At 39.9% G+C, this 23877-nt stretch overlaps 1 protein-coding gene across 1 annotated transcript in view; it reads right to left on the reverse strand.

The window, feature by feature from the left end:
• Positions 1-23877, reverse strand: part of ZSWIM6 (zinc finger SWIM-type containing 6) — a 208324-nt gene that overhangs the window by 41821 nt on the left and 142626 nt on the right. Inside the window, exons 3-4 of the mRNA XM_068990563.1 lie at positions 20623-20771; positions 16912-17062 (exon numbers count right to left, since the gene is read on the reverse strand). Of these exons, the coding sequence (XP_068846664.1) occupies positions 16912-17062; positions 20623-20771 (300 nt within the window). The remainder of the gene's footprint in view (positions 1-16911; positions 17063-20622; positions 20772-23877) is intronic.

A 23877-nucleotide genomic window follows, 5' to 3' on the forward strand; every position in this document is an offset into this window, starting at 1 on the left:
AAAGCTGAAACTCCAGTACTTTGGCCACCTCATGCGAAGAGTTGACTCATTGGAAAAGACTCTGATGCTGTGAAGGATTGGGGGCAGGAGAAGGGGACGACAGAGGATGAGATGGCGGGACGGCATCACAGACTCGATGGACTTGAGTCTGAATGAACTCCGGGAGTTGGTGATGGACAGGGAGGCCTGGAGTGCTGCAATTCATGGGGTCGCAAAGAGTCAAACACGACTGAGCGACTGAACTGAACTGAACTTGAGCATTCTTTGGCATTGCCTTTCTTGGGCATGGAATGAAAAATGACCTTTCCAGTCCTGTGGGCCACTGCTGAGTTTTCCAAATTTACTGCCCTATTGAGTACAGCACTTTCACAGCATCATCTTTTAGGATGTGAAAAAGCTCAACTGGAATTCCATCACCTCCACTAACTTTGTTCATAGTGATGCTTCCTAAGGCCCACTTGACTTCACATTCCAGGATGTCTGGCTCTAGGTGAGTGATCACACCATCGTGATTATCTGGGTCGTGAAGATCTTTTTTGTTCAGTTCTTCTGTGTATTATGTGTCAGTGCTACTGGGCCAATATTCACAAATCATCAAACACCATCTGACCTCACTAGGACCTAGTTCTATAGGAAATGACCAGAACAGCTCCTCCACCACTCACCACCCTTCTCCTTTTTAAGGGAGAAAAGGAAAGCCAGAAAAAAATAGAAAGAAAAGGGCACAATGAAAATTGTCTTAGTTTGAGATACGTAAGGGCCGTCAATAGTGAGGGGAAGGAATGTGAAGCGTGGAATCTGCAAGAACATTTGACATGTCCTCTGCACTGGCTGCTTAACTGAACTGTCTTCATCAACAGTGGCATGGTTCGTTCAACAGCCATGATTCCAAGTCTATACAAATCTAGTGCTGAAAATACTCCGTAGGTCTTCAGGATGCCTCTCTCCCAAGCTTCCCACTGGGTCCACTTTCTCAACATAGACAAAAGCCTTTTGGAATGAGAATGAAAGTGTTGTGTATTATCTAAACTATCTTATCTTAGGCTTCAAAAATCTGCATTATGCCATTTTACATACAAGGAAACTAGGGTTCTATCTAAGATAAGGCACCTGTCCAGGACTACACAATAAATACGAGGATCAGAATCCATACTTAAAGAGCATCCGGCTCCAAGAACCGTTTTCTGTATATTCTAGTTGTAGGCTCTAAAAATGGAAACAATACTGATTATAAACAGAAATCATCTCAATTTGCCCCTTTGAAAAAGCATGCCTTGTTAAACGTGGTGAAAAAATTTACACTGAATTTTTACTGAACTTTTGAATATATATTACAAATTGACATAGATCATGACATATGAAATATATTACATCTAACGTCAAAGTTTTCTGAAACACATTCTACATTATATAACCTCACTTCTGTTGTCTTACCTGAGCTCCTTCTATTTTTCACTTACTCATTCTAACTAAGCTCCGACATGGCAGTGCCTCCCACAGGCAACTATAAAGACAAGGTTCACGTTAATCTGCCTGCTGTACTGGTAAGGCACTGTCTTACCAGTCCACCACATTTAACGACAAGTGCTTCCCTGAGCCACTGGTACAACAACCTTCCTTCCACTTACCATGGAGAACCAATTTAGGACAACAGATAATCAGGAGCCCTATCAAAAATAATCAATGGCTTTGATTACAGAATACTGATGATAGGTAAACACTTGAGCACTATAGCTGTGTAAAAACCCTAAGGAAATGAATTTATGGTATTGTATTCTGTCATACTGGGACTGAAATTTTACTTATAAAAACAAGTTTTTAATACACTGATTCTTCTATAGAGTTCAGAAAGAATCTGTGATGTGTACTGAGTTTTTGGAAGAACAGAATGTTTCATTTTCCTCTAATTCATTCTATTACCGAATTACAGTTTGATGTATTGGTCTTGACAAGTGCTTCACGCCGACTGTATTTGCACGATAGTATAATCACTTCCCGTGCATTTCCCACTGGCTGGCTGATGAATGCAATAGATTACCTGTAGCACTGATGGCAAGGGGAAATCACTGCCCTTCTATACCCTAAACTGTGTTTATATCTCAGTGTGCATGCGTGTGTGTTCCTCAGTACACAGGTGCCCGGGAAGATTCCTCTGCATATGGGGAGGAAGGTAAGAAAAACCAGAAGGGTCAGAAAGGAAAACTGAGGACACGGTAAAGATCAATGCCTTTCAATCGCTGTTTTCAGTGCATCAAAAGTGCTTACCTCTTACTGCTTTCAAATAGATGTCCAGCATTACACTTTAATCATTCATTCACTTTTTATTCACAAATATTGACTGAGCACTAACTCTAGGTATATTTTTCTTCTCACTTTTACTGGGTAACTAAAAAAAGGAATCATTTTCAGTGTTCTATTACTAGACAAGAAAGAAAAATGTGGCATGAGATTATTAAATGGATACTAATACAAGGATTTACAAGGATGGCCAAGAAATTAGTTTAAATGGCCCAAAATAAAGATAGCAACTGACCTTGGACTACTAATAGTAAATATAGATGGTAGTTTAATAGCTTCAAAACAAACAATCTCTCAGATTATTTGGTCTATACAGGATCCTAACGTTTAGCAAAGAGCATTTTCTGTGTATGATCAACATGTATGGTTGATAGGTGGCTGGATATATTAATCTCATCTTTAAATGTGTGTGTATTGGGAACAGAGTAGGGAAGAAATGAAGTAAGACTTCTGTGCTCTTGGCATCATTTTGAAAGCACTCCTCCTAACAGAATTTTCTCCCAGTTTCAAGCTTATATTTGACTTAGGGGTCCTATTTAGGTTCCTCCTGTATAACCCCCTCAGCCCTTGCTCTCCAAAAAGGAAGACTGTAGCTTCCTAAGCCTAAGCCATTTCAAGACTATTTTTCATTGAAGTCTGATTCCTAATTCATGAATGATTCTCACACTCTCCTCCAGGTTTGCTGAAGCAAATTCTGAAATTTACTAAGTTATCCAAAACGGGGCTGGGAAGCACAACATGAAGACAACAAGGTCTAGCTGGTCATAGCTCAAAAACCACAGATACATGGATTTCCACAGCAAAGGTTCTCTTTGCTCACAGAGTTGAGTGAGTTAGCCACGTTTTGCACAACCACTACTATCACTACTCCTGGATACCCATCTCTATCAGAGCACGTATCTATCTATATCAGAGCCTGAGGAAACAGCCCTAAGAGTTCAAGCGATCAAATGTCAGATGGCACTTGTACTTTAGAGTCCTGTCCTTTTTTCAACTTGGAATTTTTAACTTAAGCACTAAAAACAATGTTACAAAATTATCAGACAAGCTTACAGCAGCCTCACAAAAATTCACCTACTGCAAATCACTGGCCAGTCTGCCTTCCACCTAAATTATATAAAGGGAAGTTAATGGCAAAACCATTCAATACCACAATAATCCAAGTCTATGTCCCAACCACTAATGCTGAACAAGCTTAAGTTAAACGATTCTATGAATACCTACAAGACCTCTTAGAACTAACACCCAAAAAAAGATATCCTTTTCATCACAGGGGACTGGAATGCTAAAGTAGGAAATCAAGAGATACCTGGAGTAACAGGCAAGTTTGGCCTTGGAGTACAAAATGAAGCAGGGCAAAGACTAACAGAGTTTTGCCAAGAGAATGCACTGGTCATAACAAACACCCTCCTCCAACAACACAAGAGACAGCTCTACACATGGACATCACCAGATGGTCAATACCGAGATCACACTGATTATATTCTTTGCAGCCGAAGATGAAGAAGCTCCTTACAGTCAGCAAAAACAAAACCAGGAGCTGACTGTGGCTCAGATCATGAACTCCTTATTGCTAAACGCAGACTTAAATTGAAGAAAGTAGGCAAATCCACTAGACCATTCAGGTATGACCTAAGTCAAATCCCTTACGATTATACAGTGGAAGTAACAAACAGACTCAAGGGATAAGATTTGATAGAATGTCTGAAGAACTATGGGCGGAGGTTCTAACGCTGCACAGGAGGTGGTGATCAAAACCATCAAGAAGAAGAAATGCAAAAAGGCAAAATGGTTGTCTGAGGAGGGCTTACAAACAGTTGAGAAAAGAAAAGAAGCAAAAGGCAAAGGAAAAAAGGAAAGATATATCCACCTGAATGCAGAGTTCCAAAGAATAGCAAGGAGAGATAAGAAAGCTTTCCTAAGTGAACATTGCAAAGAAATCAGTTCAGTTCAGTCACTCAGTACTGTCCGACTCTTTACGACCCCATGAACTGCAGCACACCAGGCCTCCCTGTCCATCACCAACACCCGGAGTTTACCCAGACTCATATCCATTGAGTCGGTGATGCCATCCAACCATCTTACTCTCTGTCATCCCCTTCTCCTCCTGTCTTCAATCTTTCCCAGCATCAGGGTCTTTTCAAATGAGTCAGCTCTTCACAACAGATGGCCAAAGTACTGGAGTCTCAGCTTCAGTATCAGTCCTTCCAATGAACACCGAGGACTGATCTCCTTTAGGATGGACTCGTTAGATCTCCTTGCAGTCCAAGGGACTCTCAAGAGTCTTTGACACCACAGTTCAAAAGCATCAATTCTTCAGTGCTCAGCTTTCTTTACAGTCCAACTCTCACATCCATACATGACTACTGGAAAAACCATAGCCTTAACTAGATGGAACTTTGTTGACAAAATAATGTCTCTGCTTTGTAATATGCTGTCTAGGTTGGTCATAACTTTCCTTCCAAGGAATAAGTGTCTTTTAATTTCAAAGAAATTACTGCAAAGAAATAGAGGAAAACAACAGAATGGGAAAGACTAGGGATCTCCTCAAGAAAATTAGAGATACCAAGGGAATATTTCATGTAAAGATGGGCACAATAAAGGACAGAAATGGGATAGACCTAACGGAAGCAGAAGATATTAAGAAGAGGTGGCAAGAGTACTGTTGCTGCTGCTGCTGCTACTGTTAAGTCACATCAGTCGTGTCCAACTCTGTGTGACCCCAGAGATGGCAGCCTACTAGGCTCACCCATCTCTGGGATTCTCCAGGCAAGAGTACACAAAACTATATTAAAAAGATGTTTATGACCCAGATAACCATGATGATATAATCACTCACCTAGAACCAGATGTACTGGAGTGTGACGTCAAGCGGGCCTCAGGAAGGATCACTACAAACAAAACTAGTGGAGATGATGGAATTCCAGTTGAGCTATTTCAAATCCTGAAAGATGATGCTGTTAAAGTGCTGCACTCCTTATGCCAGCAAATTTGGTAAACTCAACAGTGGCCACAAGACTGGAAAAGGTGAGTTTTCATTCCAATCCCAAAGAAAGGCAATGCCAATGAATGCTCAAATTACCACACAATTGCACTCATTTCACATGCCAGCAAGATTATGCTCAAAATCCCTCAAGCTAGGCTTCAGCAGTCCATGAACCGAGAACTTTCAGATGTACAAACTGGTTTTAGAAAAGGCAGAGGAACGAGAGATCAAATTGCGAACATTTGCTGGATCATAGAAAAAGTAAGGGAAACCCCCAAAAAATCTACTTCTGCTTCACTGACTACACTAAAGCCTTTGACTTTGTGGATCACAACAAACTGTGGAATATTCTTAATGAGATGGGAATACCAGAACACATTACTTGCTGCCTGAGAAACCTGCATGCAAGACAAGAAGCAACAGTTAGAACCAGACATGGAACAAATGACAGGTTCAAAATTGTGAAAGGAGTACGTCAAGGATGTATACTGTCACCCTCCTTACTTAACTTATATGCAGAGTACCTCATGCGAAATGCCGGTCTGGATGAATCACAAGCTGGAATCAAGATTTCCGGGAGAAATATTAACAACCTCAGATATGCAGATGATACCACTTTAATGGCAGAAAGTGAAGAGGAACTAAAAGAGCCTCTTGATGAACTTAAAACTCCTGGCTTAAAACAGCTTAAAAATGTCACTTAAAACTCAATATTCAAAAAATCATGGCATCTGGTCCCATCATTTCATGGCAAATAAATGGGGAAACAATGGAAACAGTGCAAGACTTCATTTTTCTGGCCTCCAAAATAACAGAGGATGATGAGTGCAACCATGAAATTAAAAGACACTCACCTTTTGGAAGAAAACCTATGACAAACCTAGACAGTGTGTTAAAAAGCAGAGACATCATTTTGCAAGCAACGGTCCATCTAGTCAAAGCTATGGTTCTTTACAGGAGTCATGTACAAAGGTGAGATTTGGACCATAAAGAAGGCTGAGTTCTGAGAATTGACACTTGCCAACTGTGGTGCTGCAGAAGACTATTGAGAGTCCCTCAGACAGCAAGGAGATCAAACCAGTCAATCCTAAAGGAACTTAACTCTGAATATTCACTGGAAGGACTGATGCTGAAGAGGAAGCTCCAATATTTTGGCCACCTGATGTGAACAGCCAACTCACTGGAAAAGACCCTGATGCTGGGAAAGAGGGCGAAAGAGGACGAGATGGTTGGGTGGCATCACTGGCTCAATGGACATGGGTTTGAGCAAATTCAGGGAGACAATGAAGGACAGAGAAGCCTGGCATGCTGCAGTTCATGGGGTCACCAAGAGTCAGACATGACTTAGTGACTGAACAACAAAATTGATATAAATAAGTCATTCTTAGGTATACATCTAAAATGGGTGGCTATTTAAAAGCCTATTGAAGATAATCACTAACAAGCAGGTATTTTAAATCTTAGAATCCTCTGTTCTGGAGAAATCTTAGTGGAAAGGCTAGCGTATGGAGAGGTGAAAGTAACTGTATGGAGATTGAGAAAGACCTGCCTTCTCCCATCACACTCTTCTCCCTCCCATCTCACCCTGGGGGCTCTGTGAGGCAATGTCTGAAACATCCTTCTAAGGAACAACCATTATTCCTTTCCCTGGGTTCTCCCCAGTCCCATTAGCCCATCTAAGCTTAAATGAACTATGACAAGATTTGCAAAGCACCTTGCTAGGTGCCGGCACACACAGAAAACAGCCTAAGTGTCTGCTTCAGTCTTCCCTTGGCTTCCGCTTCTTTCCTTCTAGCTCCTGGCAGCCTTGATTCCCCGTGAAGCCCCTGGGAATCACAGATGTCTTAATATAAGGCTTCTCAGACCTTGTTAATTTTTGTATGCTGCCACTTCAGGGTAAGAAATGTTGAAAGGAAATGATCCCCAGCCTGTTTTTCTTGGTTTTCACTCCCTTACCCCTCCTACGTTCTACAGGATTGTACTTTCTAGAGATCCACATTCTAGCAAGGAGACTTCCCTGGTCAGATTTCCCTTTAGCAGCAGTTTCCTGAGGACAAACACAATACTAACTTTTAGGGAGTGACAAAACTAAGGAGAGAACTTTTCTGAAATTGTTGTGAGGAAGAAGAGTACACATTATACCAATGCTCTGACATTCTTATTAGTCATGGATGAGAGAAAAAAATCTATCAGTGGACTCATGTTATAAATGGAAAGACAGCCTAAATGAATGTAACTGGAACTTATTCTTGGTCCCAACAATGCTACTAGCACACTACATGTGTAATATAGAACACTAAAATGTAAACAGAGGCAGACTTCAGTTTCTTGGGCTCCAAATTCACTGTGGACAGTGACTGCAGCCATGAAATTAAAAGATGCTTGCCCCTTGGAAGAAAAGCTAGGACAAACATAGACAGCATATTAAAAAGCACAGACATTTTGCCAACAAAGGTCCGTCTAGTCAAAGCTATGGGTTCTCCAGTAGTCATGTACAAATGTGAGAGCTGAACCATGAAGAAGGCTGAGCACCAAACAATTGATGCTTTCTAATTGTGATGCTGGAGAAGACTCCTGACAGTTCCTTGGACAGTAAGGAGATCAAACCAGTCAATCTTACAGGAAATTAACCCTGAATATTCACTGGAACAGAGAAGGCAATGGCACCCCACTCCAGTACTCTGGCCTGGAAAATTGCATGGATGGAGGAGCCTGGAAGGCTGCAGTCCATGGGGTCACTGAGGGTTGGACACGACTGAGCGACTTCACTTTCACTTTTTCCTTTCATGCACTGGAGAAGGAAATGGCAACCCACTCCAGCATTTTTGCCTGGAGAATCCCAGGGACAGGGGAGCCTGGTGGGCTGCCATCTATGGGGTCGTACAGAGTTGGACATGACTGAAGTGACTCAGCAGCAGCAGCATTCATTGGAAGGACTAATGCTAAAGCTGAAGTTCCAATACTTTGGCTACCTGATGCGAAAAGCCAGCTCACTGGAAGAGGCCCCGATGCTGAGAAAGATTAAAGGCAGGAGAAGAAGGGGGCGACAGAGGATGAGATAGGTGGGTGGCATCATCGACTCAGTGGACTTGAGTTTGAGCAAACTCTGGGCGACAGTGAAGGACAGGGAAGCCTGGTGTGCTGCAGTCCATGGGTTCACAAAGTCAGACAAGATGGGGGGACTGAACAACTAAAGTGTACTATATCTAACTCCGAGTAAAATCTCTGCAGTCCATATTTAGGAGAGTTTTACAAAAATACACAAAGGGGTGATCCCTAACTGTTGTTAAAATCATCCAACTGTACACCTAAATAATTTAGACAATGAATATCATTAAGAGTCTCTAACTGGTTAAATAGAATCAAGTCATCTGTAAAGATCTCTTGTAATGCTGAGAATCTACTAGTTTCTATTAGTATATACTTTTACATTTTTCTCTTTATTTTTACTCTTTCTCATACAGGGTACTGCATGGATAATTAAGCCCTAGCAGCTGCCATCAAGAGAAGGGTGGTTGATAGGATTACACAGGAGCTACTTAGCAGAGATTTGCCCACTGTATAGAAATATGCATTCTCTTTTTGGGTTAACTTCTGACCCAAACTAGAAATTACTCTGCCTACTTAAAGCAAGAGAGAATAAACCCCTTTTCCTGTCCCCACAGCAGAACAGAACCCAGAAGCCTCTGACCCGAGAACACAGAGGTCTCAGTTTTAAGGGACAGAAAGCAGGAGAACCACACAACGGAGAAAGAAACCAGGCCCCAGTAATGAGAACTCAGTAGCAGATAGACATTCTGAGAACAGTGCTGGAGGGAAGCAAAGCCTCCTGAGCAATACAATGGACAAAGCCTCTGTATTTAGAGAGAGCTCTGAATAATGAGGGGAAAAACAGAGGCTGAGACAGGAGCACAAACCCCATTTCAGAGCAGGACAGCCCAGCCCATGTGCAGGAGGGTCTGCAGAGCCTGTGGACCACATGAGGTAAGGGCAGGCCAGGACAGAGACAGTGACCTAAGGGTTTTCACTGGCTCCATAACAAGAGGGATTGGAAAAGGAGAGCAAAGCTTCCATGTGTTCCATCTGCAGTAAGCAGTTTCTATATGATTGCTGTTGTTGTTCAGTCACCAAGTCATATTCAGCTCCTTGGGACCCCATGGACTGCAGCACGCCAGGCCTCCCTGTCGATATGCTTATTATATACAATTCTTAATCAATAGCATATATTTGGCTATTCTGCATTATGGGTTATGTGTTTTTTTTCAGAAGTTGAACTTAGGGAGCCTCTGAGAACACAGGTGGGTAACTAGACTAGGTAAGATCTGCTGACGACTGCAAACAGAGCTGTGGGGCCATGGGTGGGCAGACCAGGCCAGGCAGCTTTCAAAGCATTTCCTGCCATCAAGGTAAGCTTCACTTTGCCCCTATTCTCCACTGAGCAGAGAGACTGCCAGGCAGAGAAGAATACTCGTCTTTTAAAATAAGCTGAGGATGGTGTGTAGTTTAGGGGTTAAGTCTTTGAAGTTACTGACACCTAGGATCAAATTCCTGTTCTGCTGTTGTGACCTTAGGCAATTTATCTGGTATCCTTATAGCTCAGTTTTCTTGGCTATAAAATTGGGGCTCATAACTGTCCCTGGGTTTCCCCGGTAGCTCAGCTGGTAACGAATCCACCTGCAATGCAGGAGACACCAGTTCAATTACTGAGTCAGGAAGATCTGCTAGAGAAGGGATGCGTTACTCACTCCAGTATTCTTGGGCTTCCCTCGTGGCTCAGCTGGTAAAGAACTTGCCCGCAATGCAGGAGACCTGGTTTCAATCCCTGGGTTGGGAAGATCCCTGGAGGATGGAATGGCCACCCATCCCAGTATTCTGGCCTGGAAAATTGCATGGACTGTATAGTCCATGGGGTCACAGAGAGCAACTTTCATTTCCAGTAACTGTCCCTATCTCACAGGGTTGTTTTAAAAATTAAATAAAATAATGTATGCATTATGTGCTTAGCATAGAGCCCGATAAATAAGTGCTGGCATCTGTGTTGAGTTTAGTAGCTGGACCACAATGAGGAAAAAAAGCAAAAATTTGGATCCTGTAATGTCTACTCTCTCCTCCTCCCCCCGACCCCTTGAATTTAAGCAACAATGAAGATCAACAAGGCTGGACTGAAAATCTTGAAAGACAACATTTTGGATAATGAGATCCCCCATTGAGTTCTCCTTGTGTTTGCTCATGTTATTCCTTTTTTTCTGTAGTATTCTTATTGAAAGTTAAAGTGTTAGTCACTCAGTCGTGCCTGACTCAGCAATCCCATGTACTGTAGCCCATCAGGCTTCTCTGCCCTTGGGATTCTCCAGGCAAGAATAATGGAGTGGGTTGCCATGCCGTCCTCCAAGGGATGTTCCAAACCCAGGGATCGAACCTGGGTCTCCTGGATTGCAGGCAGATTTTTTACCATCTGTGCCACCAGGGAAGATTGCTTCTTTCCTATAACTCTCCTCCATAAACATCCTGTAAAACCATGCTAAGTTCAGTCTATTTATTTACTAATATGTGAATAAATTACTCTATAAAAAGTGCTCTACAGTTCATTCAAGCCTATTCTAATTTCTCATGTCTCCCGGTGGTTGCACCTCTACTCCCTCTATACTGCCAGTACCATCATCAGCAGTAAAATCACATACTTAATACATCTATTCTTTCTGATCAGGAAACACAAAAGACTCTGAAAAGAAGGGTTAACAGGAAGGCATCGAAATGGTGTTAAGTGGTAAAATTATATTCTCCTGTGCCCAGGAAGACAAGCTGGTAGGTGACGAGCAATCCTGATATGTGGTTCATTAGGATTACACACTACACTTACAGCTACATGGAAGTTTCCAAGGCTATACTGACATCTTTTTGCTGCACGGGGACTCTGGGAATTGCTGTTTTCTCCACGGCACTAGCAAAAGCATATCAACTTACATGGCAAGCTATACTGGAATGCTTTCCAGTTTTCAATGAGAAGCAGTTACTCCTTAGCCTATTTACTAGCCACTGCTTTCCTGGTGGCTCAGCTGATAAAGAATCCGCCTGCAATGCCAGAGACCTGGGTTCGATCCCTGGGTTGGGAAGAACCCCCGGAGAAGGGAAAGGCTACCCACTCCAGTATTCTGGCCTGGAGAATTCCATGAACTATATAGTCCCATGGGGTTGCAAAGAGTTGGACCAGACTCAGAGACTTTCACTTTCTTTCAATCAACTTTAAAATGTGGAAAGCCTGAGTTTGCCTTTACCATAAAAACTAAGTATGGGGCTCAAAACAGTGGGGGAATTACTAAGACTTTTGCTTCAGGAGACATAAGATAGCATAAAATTTCTCCACAATTACCTTCAAAGCTAAACCTTTAGAATCTTACTTCTGGCTCTGCACAAGGCCCTCCGGTTATTTAGAGTACTGTTTTGAATATGTGACTAAAGCGTAAGTTTTCTTCTTTATTCAAGAATAATGTGGGTAGGTGCAGAAGAGGCTGATAGAAGTGACTATTTATATCTGGGATGATAGCATGGACAGGGTTCTAGGTCCATGAAGTAGGTACATGTGTGCATGCTAAGCTGCTTCAGTTGTGTTTGACGCTTTGCGACCCTATGGACTGTAGCCCACCAGGCTCCTCTGTCCACCGGATTCTCCAGGCAAGAATATTGGAGTAGGTTGCCATGCCCTCCTCCAAGGGATCTTCCCAACCCAGGGATCGAACCCACATCTCTTACATCTCCTGCACTGGCAAGTGGGTTCTTTACCACTAGCTTCACCTGGGAAGCCACATGGAGTAGGTAATATTTAGTATTTTGCAATATATGCAGTCCCAATGGGTGGGCTAGGTTCTCTACTACTCAATGTAGATTTATCCTGATTTCGAAGTCCACTGAATCTTCATACCCACTCAATCCATCCAGCACCCTACCAACGAATATTATTATAACGACTGCTCAATAACAGTATGGGGCTTCGCAGGTGGCACAGTGGTAAAGAATCTGCCTGCCAATGCAGGAGATGCAAGAGATGTGGGTTTCATCCCTGGGTTGGGAAAATCCCCTGGAGTAGGAAACAGCAAGCCACTTCAGAATTCTTGCCTGGAAAATTCCATGGATAGAGAGGAGCTTGGTAGCTTATAGTCCTTGGAGTTGCAAAGAATCAGGCACAACTGAGCAACCGACCACACACAAACACAATAACAGCATACAAGCAAATACAAACTAAAAAAATCTAACTATGGCTATTTCTACTCACACACAGTTAGATGTCTATATCAAAAGCTTTGAAGAAAACTCAAGAGATACCACCTTGTTCTTATGAACCAAGTGAGCACAGCTCAGAGCAGTAAGACTCTTGTGATGGCAGCCCAACCTCTCCCTAAGAAACAAGGTTTTACATGCCAGAGAGCAAAACAGATGACTCAGCTCAGAGGAAAAGTGTTTAAAATCTGGAGGAAAAGTATTACATACAACATATTATGAAAATGAAAATTTAAGGACTTTTCCCTGTGATAAAACTGTAATTAAATCTTATTTAACTGTTTCCTCTAATGACATCCATTTTAATTAAGTTTTAATAGACTGGTAGCCATAACCTATAGTTTTATGAAGTGAAGTGAAGTCGCTCAGTCGTGTCCAACTCTTTGTGACCCCATAGACTGAGGCCTACCAGGCTCCTCTGTCCATGGGATTTCCTAGGCAATAGTACTGGAGTGGACTGCCATTTCCTGGCAAAGTAAACTTGTGGTCTAAGAAGACATTTAAGCAAGAGACCCATCAACACAGATGAGAGGTTACAATATATTCCCTCATCCCTAAAGACCCCCCACAATAATTAAGTGTGCTGAACAGTCAGCCACTAGGGCTAACAGCAGGTGTGCTCACCACCAATCCACACTGGGCTGTTCCTTGAAATCCAAGGGTTATTTCTGTGATCTGCTTTCCAGAAAATTTGCCTGGAGTAAAGAACACAACTGAAAAGGTATGTGTTCTATAGCTCTAGCAGACATGTGTCATGTCTACCAAACATGCAGCTTCTCCCGCTGCACTGGGCTTTCTGTCTCAACATTTTAATATATACATGTTCTCACAGCTGATCATGATACAACAACAATCATCTTGAGAAGACTGTCATATGTCTGAGAAAACATCAAGTAGAGAAAAGTAAAATTAATATAGGAAAAACTGAGTCACAGGATCTTAATAGTAGGCATCTGAACCTATTTCATACTACATTATGAAAATCACAGCATAAATCAGAAAAATTAACTCAGACCAAATGAATATCATAGGCTTTTATTTTAGAAGAGAACTGAGCATAATTATCCCTTTGTTAGAGAATGGGGCAAAGAAATTGGGCCTATTGCTACCTCATATAAGATTGCATGCATTTATTTGAATGAAAGAAAGAACTAAATGAATAGGTTATTTTTTAAAACTAACTTTGAAACATTAGCACTTGCATTTTAATAAATCACATATACTCAAAAAACTGTAAATCTTGGGGGGGGGGTTATCTGATCCTATGAAAGAAAAATAAAATTTTGTAATCTGGCTGACAATCTGATGCCTCTGAATCTCTCTGCCAAGAAGCAGTTACTTGGCTGAGATACTCTTACTTGTACACTTTCATCAGATTAAGGCTTTCATGCCAGGAATTTTTTTTCTCCTGGTGTATTGGCCATTGCCAGAAATGGACCCATCGAATCCACCGGTGCTAAGGAGTTAAGCATCTGAGATTTAATTTAACAGTTTCAGCTTTATTAAGCTGTCACAGAGCGGCCCTACTTTGATAACAGTAGCTGCTCCAATTATGGCTTGGTTTAGGGTTGACAAGTATAATGATTCATTCGTGGCACATGAGAAGCAATAAAAGGTTGTTTTGCATTACAGCTTTAAAAATGTGGGCACTTTTTTCATTTAATTTGTCACTTAGCTTTTGCTAAGAGGACATTTAAATTGCAGTAAAAGGCAAATGGGGCTTTTAGTTTAAATGTAATCCCCATATTTAAATGATCTGTAATGGTGCAGTGTTGGAGTGGGAACACTATTGTCTCACAGTGGGTCCTGATGGTGACATGTGACATTTGTATTCAGGTCCTGTATTATCCATGTGGCTAAAGGGCTTCCAATTTCATTTCACAGCCAGAAGCCTGCAGAAAACACCAATTAACTTGCAGATCCCATTTGCCGACAAAACTCAGCCTCTTCTCAATGTCTGGCATCTGGCAGTGCTCAGCATTTAATTCCAAAGCAGAGCCTTAAAGCAATGTGAGCCCTGTGCAGGGGCACAAAGTCAAATTCCCCCATTTTCTTAAGAAGCAAAATCCTTTTCTTTTGTAGTCCAGAAGCAACTTTTAGTTAATTTTTTTGGTGAATGACATTAAGATGTGAGAGCTACTGTTACGCCCACATGAGATTCTTCACAGAACTTAGACCTCATTAAAATGGCAAGTGACCTCTGCTCACCATCACAGTATGCAGGAGAATTTATAGCAGTCTAGTAATGACTGGATGGCAGGGCAGGGGGTCGGGGAAGGGTGGGCATGATTTGTGAAAAAAGAAAACACAGGCCAAGAATATGTATTCTTCATCCTGGACTCAACTCAAAGAACTTGTATAAAGCCTGGTCCATAATTAGAAAGGTAGTCCATCAGAGAGTATAACAAGAATCAGCTAGTGAAAACTTCTGCCTAATGAGAATTAATACTTTTGATTGGGGGTTGAAGTATATAATTTTCAAGGCCAACTTGCAAAAGTGAAATACAACTAATGGATTAAATGTAAACACTGAAATTTTTATTTAACTGTATCACTTGTACATTGTTTTGGTTACCAAAATATTTAGTTGATATTTTCTAAGTAGTTATTTGTAATTTTAAGCTTCTTTCACTAACAAAGCTCTTTAAATTTTATTCATCTAATATTAATCCAATAATTTTTCCTGAAATGATTCCCTTCATTATAGTTTTTTTAAATGTTAGTCCTTTTTACTGCCATAAACCGACTAGTCAATTCAACACTTACTGTAGAGTTACAAAACTGAGGAGTCTTTACTTATAAATCACTCAGTATTCTATATAAATTTTTGTTTAAACCACACATTACACTTGTGTTCTCCAGCTACCACACTGAGCTCCCAAACATTTCCTGCCAGGACACTGAAAGGATCCACTGGAGTTACAGACTGATTTAAATTCTGACTGAGGGAAAGGCCACTAACATTACTTCCGGTGACCCAAGGAAAGTACTAAGATTAAATTATTATAAGACACTTAATAAAAAATACTTTGGGAAAATGTCAACAAGTATCTTAACACTGGGGAATAGCAGACACATGTTTAAAAACAAACAGGAGCTGTCATCCACAAACCAGTTCCTGAACACACATCCTATTAATGGGAAAAAGGAAACTCTGATGTCCAACTGTTTACCATCTTGCTGTATAACCTTAAAGGGTCACACTGTGTCATTTTGTGGAAGTTTCCTAACCTCCTCAGACTTTAGTTTCCTTATCTGTAAGCAGTTCATCTCAAAGGTCCCTTCCAAACATTGTAACTGGTATCTTCACAGACAACAGTCTTTCTTGGTCTGGGCACGGGATCAACAGCATGATGTGGTCCATCAATAGCCAAGAGGAACACAGAAGGTGAAGGCATGAAGACTTCTACTATTTAATTTCACTGAAACTAGAAAGTGAAAATGAAAGTCGTTCCGTCATGTCTGACTCTTTGAGACCCTATGGACTATACAGTTCGTGGAATTCTCTAGGCCAGAAGACTGGAATGGGGTACCTTTCCCTTCTCCAGGGGAAGTTCCCAACCCAGGGATCACACACAAGTCTCCTGCATTGCAGGCGGATTCTTTACCAGCTAAGCCACAAGGGAAGCCAAACCTTCTAATAAATATCCAGAACATAAAATTAAAACAGACACTGACAAAATATTTGCCAAAAATTCCATTTGTCACATACAGATTTCTTAATAGACAACAAATTCATTGTTAATTTCTCTAGCAATGAGTACTGAATAACAAGAGTCATCTCTGCAAATTTCTCAGTAAACACAAGTAGTGGATTTCTCATTTTTTTCAACCACCTGCTGTATTTACATCTTTACCACCATGGATTTGGAAAGTAATAAAAATTATAGAGTTTGCTGTGACTTTTCCATTCTGACAATCAGTAGTTCATCTAAGTTGAGAATAATTTTAAAAAATGACAACTCAAGTTACTTTCAATAACTTTAATGTAGGTAAAAGGAAAAACGGCCAAATTCCAGCTGAATTTATTACAATATTAGTCTGGAAACGAATAATAAATTCCATTGTACCAAATACCTATCTGGAAATACACATTCCCCACCCCGACCAAATACTGAAAAGCAGATCCTGTGCTTGCTTCCCTCAACATCAGACAATTCCCCCCAAACGGTGCCAAGACTGATTCCTGCAAATGTTTCATTCTCCCTGTCCTAGACAGTGTACAATGGCGACAAGTTCATATAAGAGCAGCTCTCTCTTCTGCAATATTCTGACCATGCTTTTTACACTTTCTATCCCAGTCTTCAGCCACACACAACTCAATGGCAATCCATCAGAAGATTTACACTTACCCAGCTCATCCCAGAGCTGCCTGTATTTGTCAGTCATTGCAGTGCCTTGTTGCCTCCAAAGTGAGAGACGAGGGTCAGCCATGAATTGCTCTGTTATCAAAGTCAACATTCGGGCCCCATTTGAGTCCCTCATCTTTAACATCTCCCGCACCTGGAGGGGGGGAAGAAAATACCTTGAGAAAAATGTTAAAACATCAACAGTAATACAGAGACAGAACACTTTACTTCTTTGGGGAAGGAAGTTAGGGGGGTGGTGGTGGATTCTTTCAACACCATCCTTTTTAAGCAAACAAAAGTTGTTAAAAATAAGCCTCTGTCCTCAATGGCAATTTAATCAAAGAATAACCATTAATTGTTTTAAAATTGTGTTTTGGAATCCACAAAAGAAAAGATAAATTGCCTGACTTCCCAACTCCCCCCTAAAAATGTTTTTGCCAGACTGCAAAGCAACAATACTAAAAACAAACAAGACAAATCATTTGGTACCTTCGTAACTCCCTGACTGACTGCACGTACCACCAGAGTAATGGAGTCTGAAGAAGTGTACCAAAAACTTTTTAGAGATCTTCTAAACTGATCTAATGATGTTGATAGTAATAGCATCTGTCCTTCATTTTTTTTTTAACTTTATTCACATACATACAAATCACCAATTTAAACTGTACAATTCAGTGGGTTTTAGTATATTCAAGCACAAGCTGTACAAGTCCTTCGTTTTTTGAGGTAAATTAGTAATTGCACTAGATTCTTTCTCACCAAGGGTTTCAACATAAAGAGCAACACATATTTCTATTCATTCAGATGAGACTGTTTTTGCAATGGTAAGAGGAAATGTTCAGAGCTGTGTAAGTTCAAGAACTCTTGCTCCAAATGAGCAATCCTTATAGCAGAATCATAAATGACTTCATAAATTAACTCTGCTTCTCTGTTTTGGAACATCAAGCTCTGTCCCTTATTCTTCTGTTATAGTTCCCAAATAAATGAGAAAGCAAAGAAAGAAATATAAGGCTAAGTTGCTCTACAGGAAATCCTAATGAATCCATCCATTCCTAAAGCGTGAAATGTTATGTGTTCAACAAATAGGAATCTAAGCTGAATGCCAGTTCTCTGAATAGGAAATTAGTAGAGCAAGGTCACACGTAGTAGTTGAGAGGGGAAGAGTCCTTTTATTCAAAACTCTTTCTATGTGAAAGCCAAATGGAGGAGGAAATAGTAGATCTTTAATAAAGCAGCCTAAACCTCTATCTAGGTTAATATACTCTGCCTCAGGCCTGTACCCTGGGAAGTAATGGAACCACCTCTCCACAGGCTTTAGAATTTGAGTCTTATAGAGAACTTGAATGCACTTTCACACTGAATCACAGGAGTGTGCTTCCAGGAGGGTTGTTTCAGTAATCTTAAGAAGTACTAAAAAGCGGAAAGAAACGGAGTTGCCATTTGTTGGACATCTTGCTAAGGAGTTTTACATTTATAATTTGCCTTTTAATCTTCACAACAACCATAGTAAGTAGGGCAGATTATAACACTGATTTTACAAATTATAAAGCCATGCCTCAGAAGTGAAGTAACTTGTCCAAAGGACAAGAGGAACGACTGGAATCAGAATCCAGATCTGTCTTAACTCTGGAAATTATGCCATTTTGAAAATTAGATGTTGCTGTTACTTCATGTAACATATATAATGTGTATATCATATATAGACAGATAAAAATAGCAATTGCAGGCCCATCTAATTCCTCTTTCACATTGCTTCCACTAGGCCGCAGTGTACTTTCTACTGATGTGAGAATGTAAGAAATACTTACTGTGTGTCTAAATACACCAAACCTTTAATATTACCTCTTCAGGTTATAGATTTAATTTAGTATTTATTTCCCTGATGAATTTCTAACCTACTACTCAGCAACAGCAATGAAAATAAATGCTTTACTACTAAGCATATAAACCCAGAACTATTAACCAACGCTCAAGTTCATCTATATAGCCTAAAGGTAATTAATTTCAGACTGTTGACTCTGACGCATTACAAGAGTTTGAAGTGCTATGAATTACCAAAGATTCATTAAGTCACGTGAAATAATTTCAGAGTTAGATGTATTCTTGAAAGCGAAAAATGAAAGTTGCTCAGTTGTGTCTGACTCTTTGTGACCCTGTGGACTGTAGCCCACCAGCCTCCTCGGTCCATGGGATTCTCCAGGCAAGAATACTGGAGTGAATAGCCAATTCCTTCTCCAGGGGATCTTCCTGACCCAGGAATTAAACTGGTTCTCTTGAATTTCAGGCAGATTCTTTACTGTTTGAGCCACTACTATAATTCTTGAAAAACTGGCAATCTATATATGGTATATGAGATAAAAGTTTTTTTAAAGGCTGCACTGCATGGCATGTGGGATCTTAGCTTCCTGACCAGGGATGGAACCTGTGCTCACCAAAGTGGGAGCTCGGAGTCTTAACCACTGGACTGCCAGGAAAATCCCGGGCTAAATATTTATTTAAAGGGTTTTCATTAATCAGAATACATTAGTTTTTGGCCATAAGCAGTAACAGTTTACTTTAATTCTTTTGAGAAATGGCAATCCACTCCAGTATTTTTGCCTAGGAAATCCTATTGGACAGAGGAGCCTTGTGGGATATGGTCCATGGGATTGCAAAGAGTCAGACATGACTGAGTGACTAAACTTACCCACAAAAGGTTTTAATTACTATGAATATGAGAGAAATTGTTTAACAAAAGTATCAATGAACCTAGTTATCTGTTCCTTTAAAACCAATCTGAATTCATTATCTATAATGATGGCTGCACCCCCAATGAAAAGACATTGCCTTAACATTATTTAAAAAGCATTTTATCCAGTATTTAGAAATGTGTTCATGGTACTAAAGTTCTGTGTAAAGCAACAGACACAGCTTCTGTTCACAATGAACTTATACTGAAGATAACTTTTGTCTCTTAGGCGATCAAATGTTTGTGATGAAAATTAACATTTACCAAGACCCAACTACTGTTAAGACACCATTATCATGTAACATCATAATCACAACAACTAGAAAGGATATGCTATTATTTAACTAAATTTATACATGAGGAAACTGACTTAAATAACTTGCAAAGGTATACACACTGAAGATTTTAGAACTGAGATTTAAACCCAGGTTTCTATTTCTCCAAAGTTTATGTTCTTGAAACTAATTTTAAAATAGACATTAAACTAATTTTACAAAGCATATCTTAAGGACTATATTCAAATTTATGCTCTATTTGGGAAAATTAACCAGAAAAATTAAAAAAAGAAAACTGAAAAAAATGGCATTTCAATTAATATCAAGCTATTTTCAGTATTGAACAGTTTTTCAAAATTGTATAAGAACTAAAAAAAGACAAAAATGGCCCATATCTTACCTAAAGACATCTAAGTAAATTAATGCTTGCATTACAACACAGAAGTCTCTAATGGTTGATTATAACTTTATTTTTTTTCCCTTGGGCCATGCCACTCAGCTGACAGGATCTTAGTCACCCCTGAACAGGGACTGAATGGAGCCCCAGCAATAAAACTGTGGAGTCCTAACCACTGGACTGCCAGGCAATTCCCATTTCTTTAAAAAAAAAAAAATTCACAAAGCAGCCTTTATCCTTTTCTATACATGGTCATATATACTTTCTATAAATGTATATATTTAGAATATTTCTTTAAAAACAAAAAGTCATACCTTTGCAAAGAGCAAATTAAGCTGCTTCCCTGATCCGTGGTACCCGCCCTGGGAAAGGAACAGTTTAACCTGTTCTTGAACCTGCTCTTCATCTAAGTGCCAGCAGTTTTCATCATCTATACTAGCACCTGCTGTTGGATCAGGAGCACCTAGAAATAGAAAGAAAAAATAACATATATGCTAGATAAAAACTCTGTGCTAACAGGACTCTGACAATAAACTTGAAAAGAATTAAGATTCTCTACTTTTTGCCTAAATACTTTTTAATCCAATCTCAATATACATACAAATGTATGACCAAAAATAAGTGTGAAATTATTCTTTTATATGCAGAACTTTGCTGATCTGTGCTAAGCTGAAAGGTAATGACTTCAGAGCTGAGACGTTTCCTTTTTTTTAACATCAGAGACTGTACATGAGGAGATGAGTTTACAGGTTCTCTAAAGAATAAAAAAATTAACAAAAATGTCTCATTGTAAATATATTGTGTTTATAAAACTCTGCTGTGTAGACTTGTTAGTAAAATGTTTTTCAAAGACACTAGAAAAATACGAAACCAAGTAAACTCAGCAGAGTATTTCTTTACTCTGTTAATTCAAGAAGCTTTCACCATTATTTGCTGCTGTATAAACTACATGCTGACATAAGTCTTTAGTTGCAGAAAACCAAAGATTAAAAAGGGAAATCAAGCCACTTGGGAACAGGCAGTGCAGCTGTTGTACTAAACCAGGTTGTAGTATCACCTTGCCAAACTGTGTAAATATTTTATTGCTGAAGTAACCACAAAAGATAACATCTAAGTAACAGTCTACAGACTACCTTAGAAATTAAAATTACCCAGATATTTAGGCAAGTGAAAACTGTTTTATATTTATTAATAAAATAAAATGGTATTAAAGGCCTAAGATTCATTAAGTAATACAAAAACTAATCTAAAACCTCTCATTAATAGTGTTTCATCTGCTTATTAAGCCCTAAAAAAAAAATCTGTAGATATGGTTCCACACTTCTTTTAATAATCTTACCCACACTCATTTGGCCAAGGAAATAATCACTAACATGTGCTTGGGACCAGGTTCCATTAGTCTCTAGGAGCAAGAATAGGTCTGTGAACCTCCCTGAAAAAGTGTGCATTCATTCATTCAACATATTTACTGAGAGCCCTCTGCTAGACTCAGGGATGGAATGGGGTACAAAATAGAATTCCTGTCCTCACAGAATTTACTATCTAGTTCAACGGCTTTCAAACGTTTTTGACTAAGAGCCACAATAAGAAACATAATTACCAAACCCAATAAACCTGTGTATCTAGACACTTACATGAACACATCTATTTATTAATCTGAAGCAAAAATATGATCAAAAAATATCCTTTCTGTAAAAGTGAGAAGGTCTGATATTTTCTGTACTATTTCACTTTTTAAAGGCTCGTCATAATTTTTAAAGCTGATTTCATAATGAATAATGGGTTGCATCTACTACTATAGAAACACTGCTTTAAGTGTGTGAAACAAATACCAATGTAATCACCCATACAAATATATAAGAATAAATGAATTGTTCACAGAAGAGCACAAAGAGCCAGGAGACTGTGTCAGAGAGCTCTGACTGGCCTTGGATTGGCAGAGAAGCATATGGAGCTGAGATCTGCCGTAAGTACATTAGAAGGTAACTAAAGGCAGGAAAGGAAGCACTCAATCTACATGTGAGGCTAAGAGCTTAGGCAGAGGTCCCAGGCAGAAAGGAACATGGTATGTGGATGAAACAAAAGATACATGTCCACGCAACTCAGCAGCAGAAGATGAGTGCGAAGAGCAACACCAGACAACTGGAGAAGAGAAGAAGGGCCAGACAGCAAGGGAGGAGCTTGGCTTTCCTCCCTAAAAGTAACAAACAGAAATTCACAACAAAGTCATGCCAAGTAGAAAAGAATACTCTAGGAAGTAAAAGATGTTCTGCTCTGATACACATCAATTTCAACAGTCCTACCACGGAGTATTAAACAGCCATAAAAATGAATGTGAAGATTCTTTATGTACTGCAATGGATATACATGAGATATGGGCGAACAGGGAACTCAGAGAGACATGGTTTTCTGGATTATACAATTAGATAAAACACTGGAGAACTCACTCCCTGATACACAGACCACCAGAGCAGGATCAGGTTTCAGGGAGGGGCACTGTTTGGATCATGAGTACAGATTTTATTATTGTTATTTTTAAAAAAATATTTTGGCCACACCTCTCAGTATGCAGGATCTTAGTTCTCCGACCAGGTATAGAACTTAAACCCGCTGCAGTAGAAGCTCTGAGTCTTAACCACTGGACCGCCAGAGAAGTCTCTGAGTTCAGTTTTAGACGTGGTGAATTTGAAGTACCTCTGACATACTCAGCCAAGAAGAGGGGAAAGGATTTAAAGTACGGAGCTAGATATACTATGGGATGCGGTACAGGGTAAAAAATTGTCTAGGATGGAACCATACAGAAGGCCAACATTTAAAGGCTGGGCAAGAGCCACTATCAGCCAATCAAGTACTGGGAGGGATGGGAGGAAAAGGAGGAGGGAGAAAGATACAAATACATTCCACTCCTACCAAGGAAGGAAATCCTATCAAAAATGAACTACTGCTCAAGTATCCTCACATGAATTAGATTTCATTTTCTTCTCACAATGTCCCCTGGAGGTGAGTACAGCTCATGATCCCCTGTCTATAGAAGGAGAAACACAGGTTCAGAGTGGTTATGACCTGTCTGTCCACAGCCCACACTGCTAAATGCAGTCTCCCAGTTCTCTCCCCTGCTGAAGAATATATCCCAGAACCTTGGAGCTCAAGTTGAACCCTGAAAGCATGAGGCAGCGGTTATCAACCATAAATCAAAGAAAAATTTACGGAAGAATACTGGGATCTGTTAGCATGTTTCTTCTTTACAGGGAAATTTAAGCACACACAATATTGTGAAGAGCTAAGTAACTACTGGGGTTATATCTGTATCCCATTGGGATATACAACCCCTAATCCAGCTCACCTCTTTGATTCTAGAGAAAGATGACACAGACACACACCTGCACAAAGACAAGCCTCTGTTTCCTCAACCCTAGTCTTCTATTATGTAGGAATAAAAAATTAAGTAATGAAAATTAGAAATCTTCTGTGACTATGCAGAAAACAATTTAGTCATAAGAATGCACACAAAGGTAATTAGTTGATAAATAAAACATAAATTTACTCTAAACACAACTCAACATTTTAGG

The sequence above is a fragment of the Capricornis sumatraensis genome, chromosome 18 (genome assembly GCF_032405125.1).
Source record: "Capricornis sumatraensis isolate serow.1 chromosome 18, serow.2, whole genome shotgun sequence".
NCBI lineage: Eukaryota > Metazoa > Chordata > Mammalia > Artiodactyla > Bovidae > Capricornis > Capricornis sumatraensis.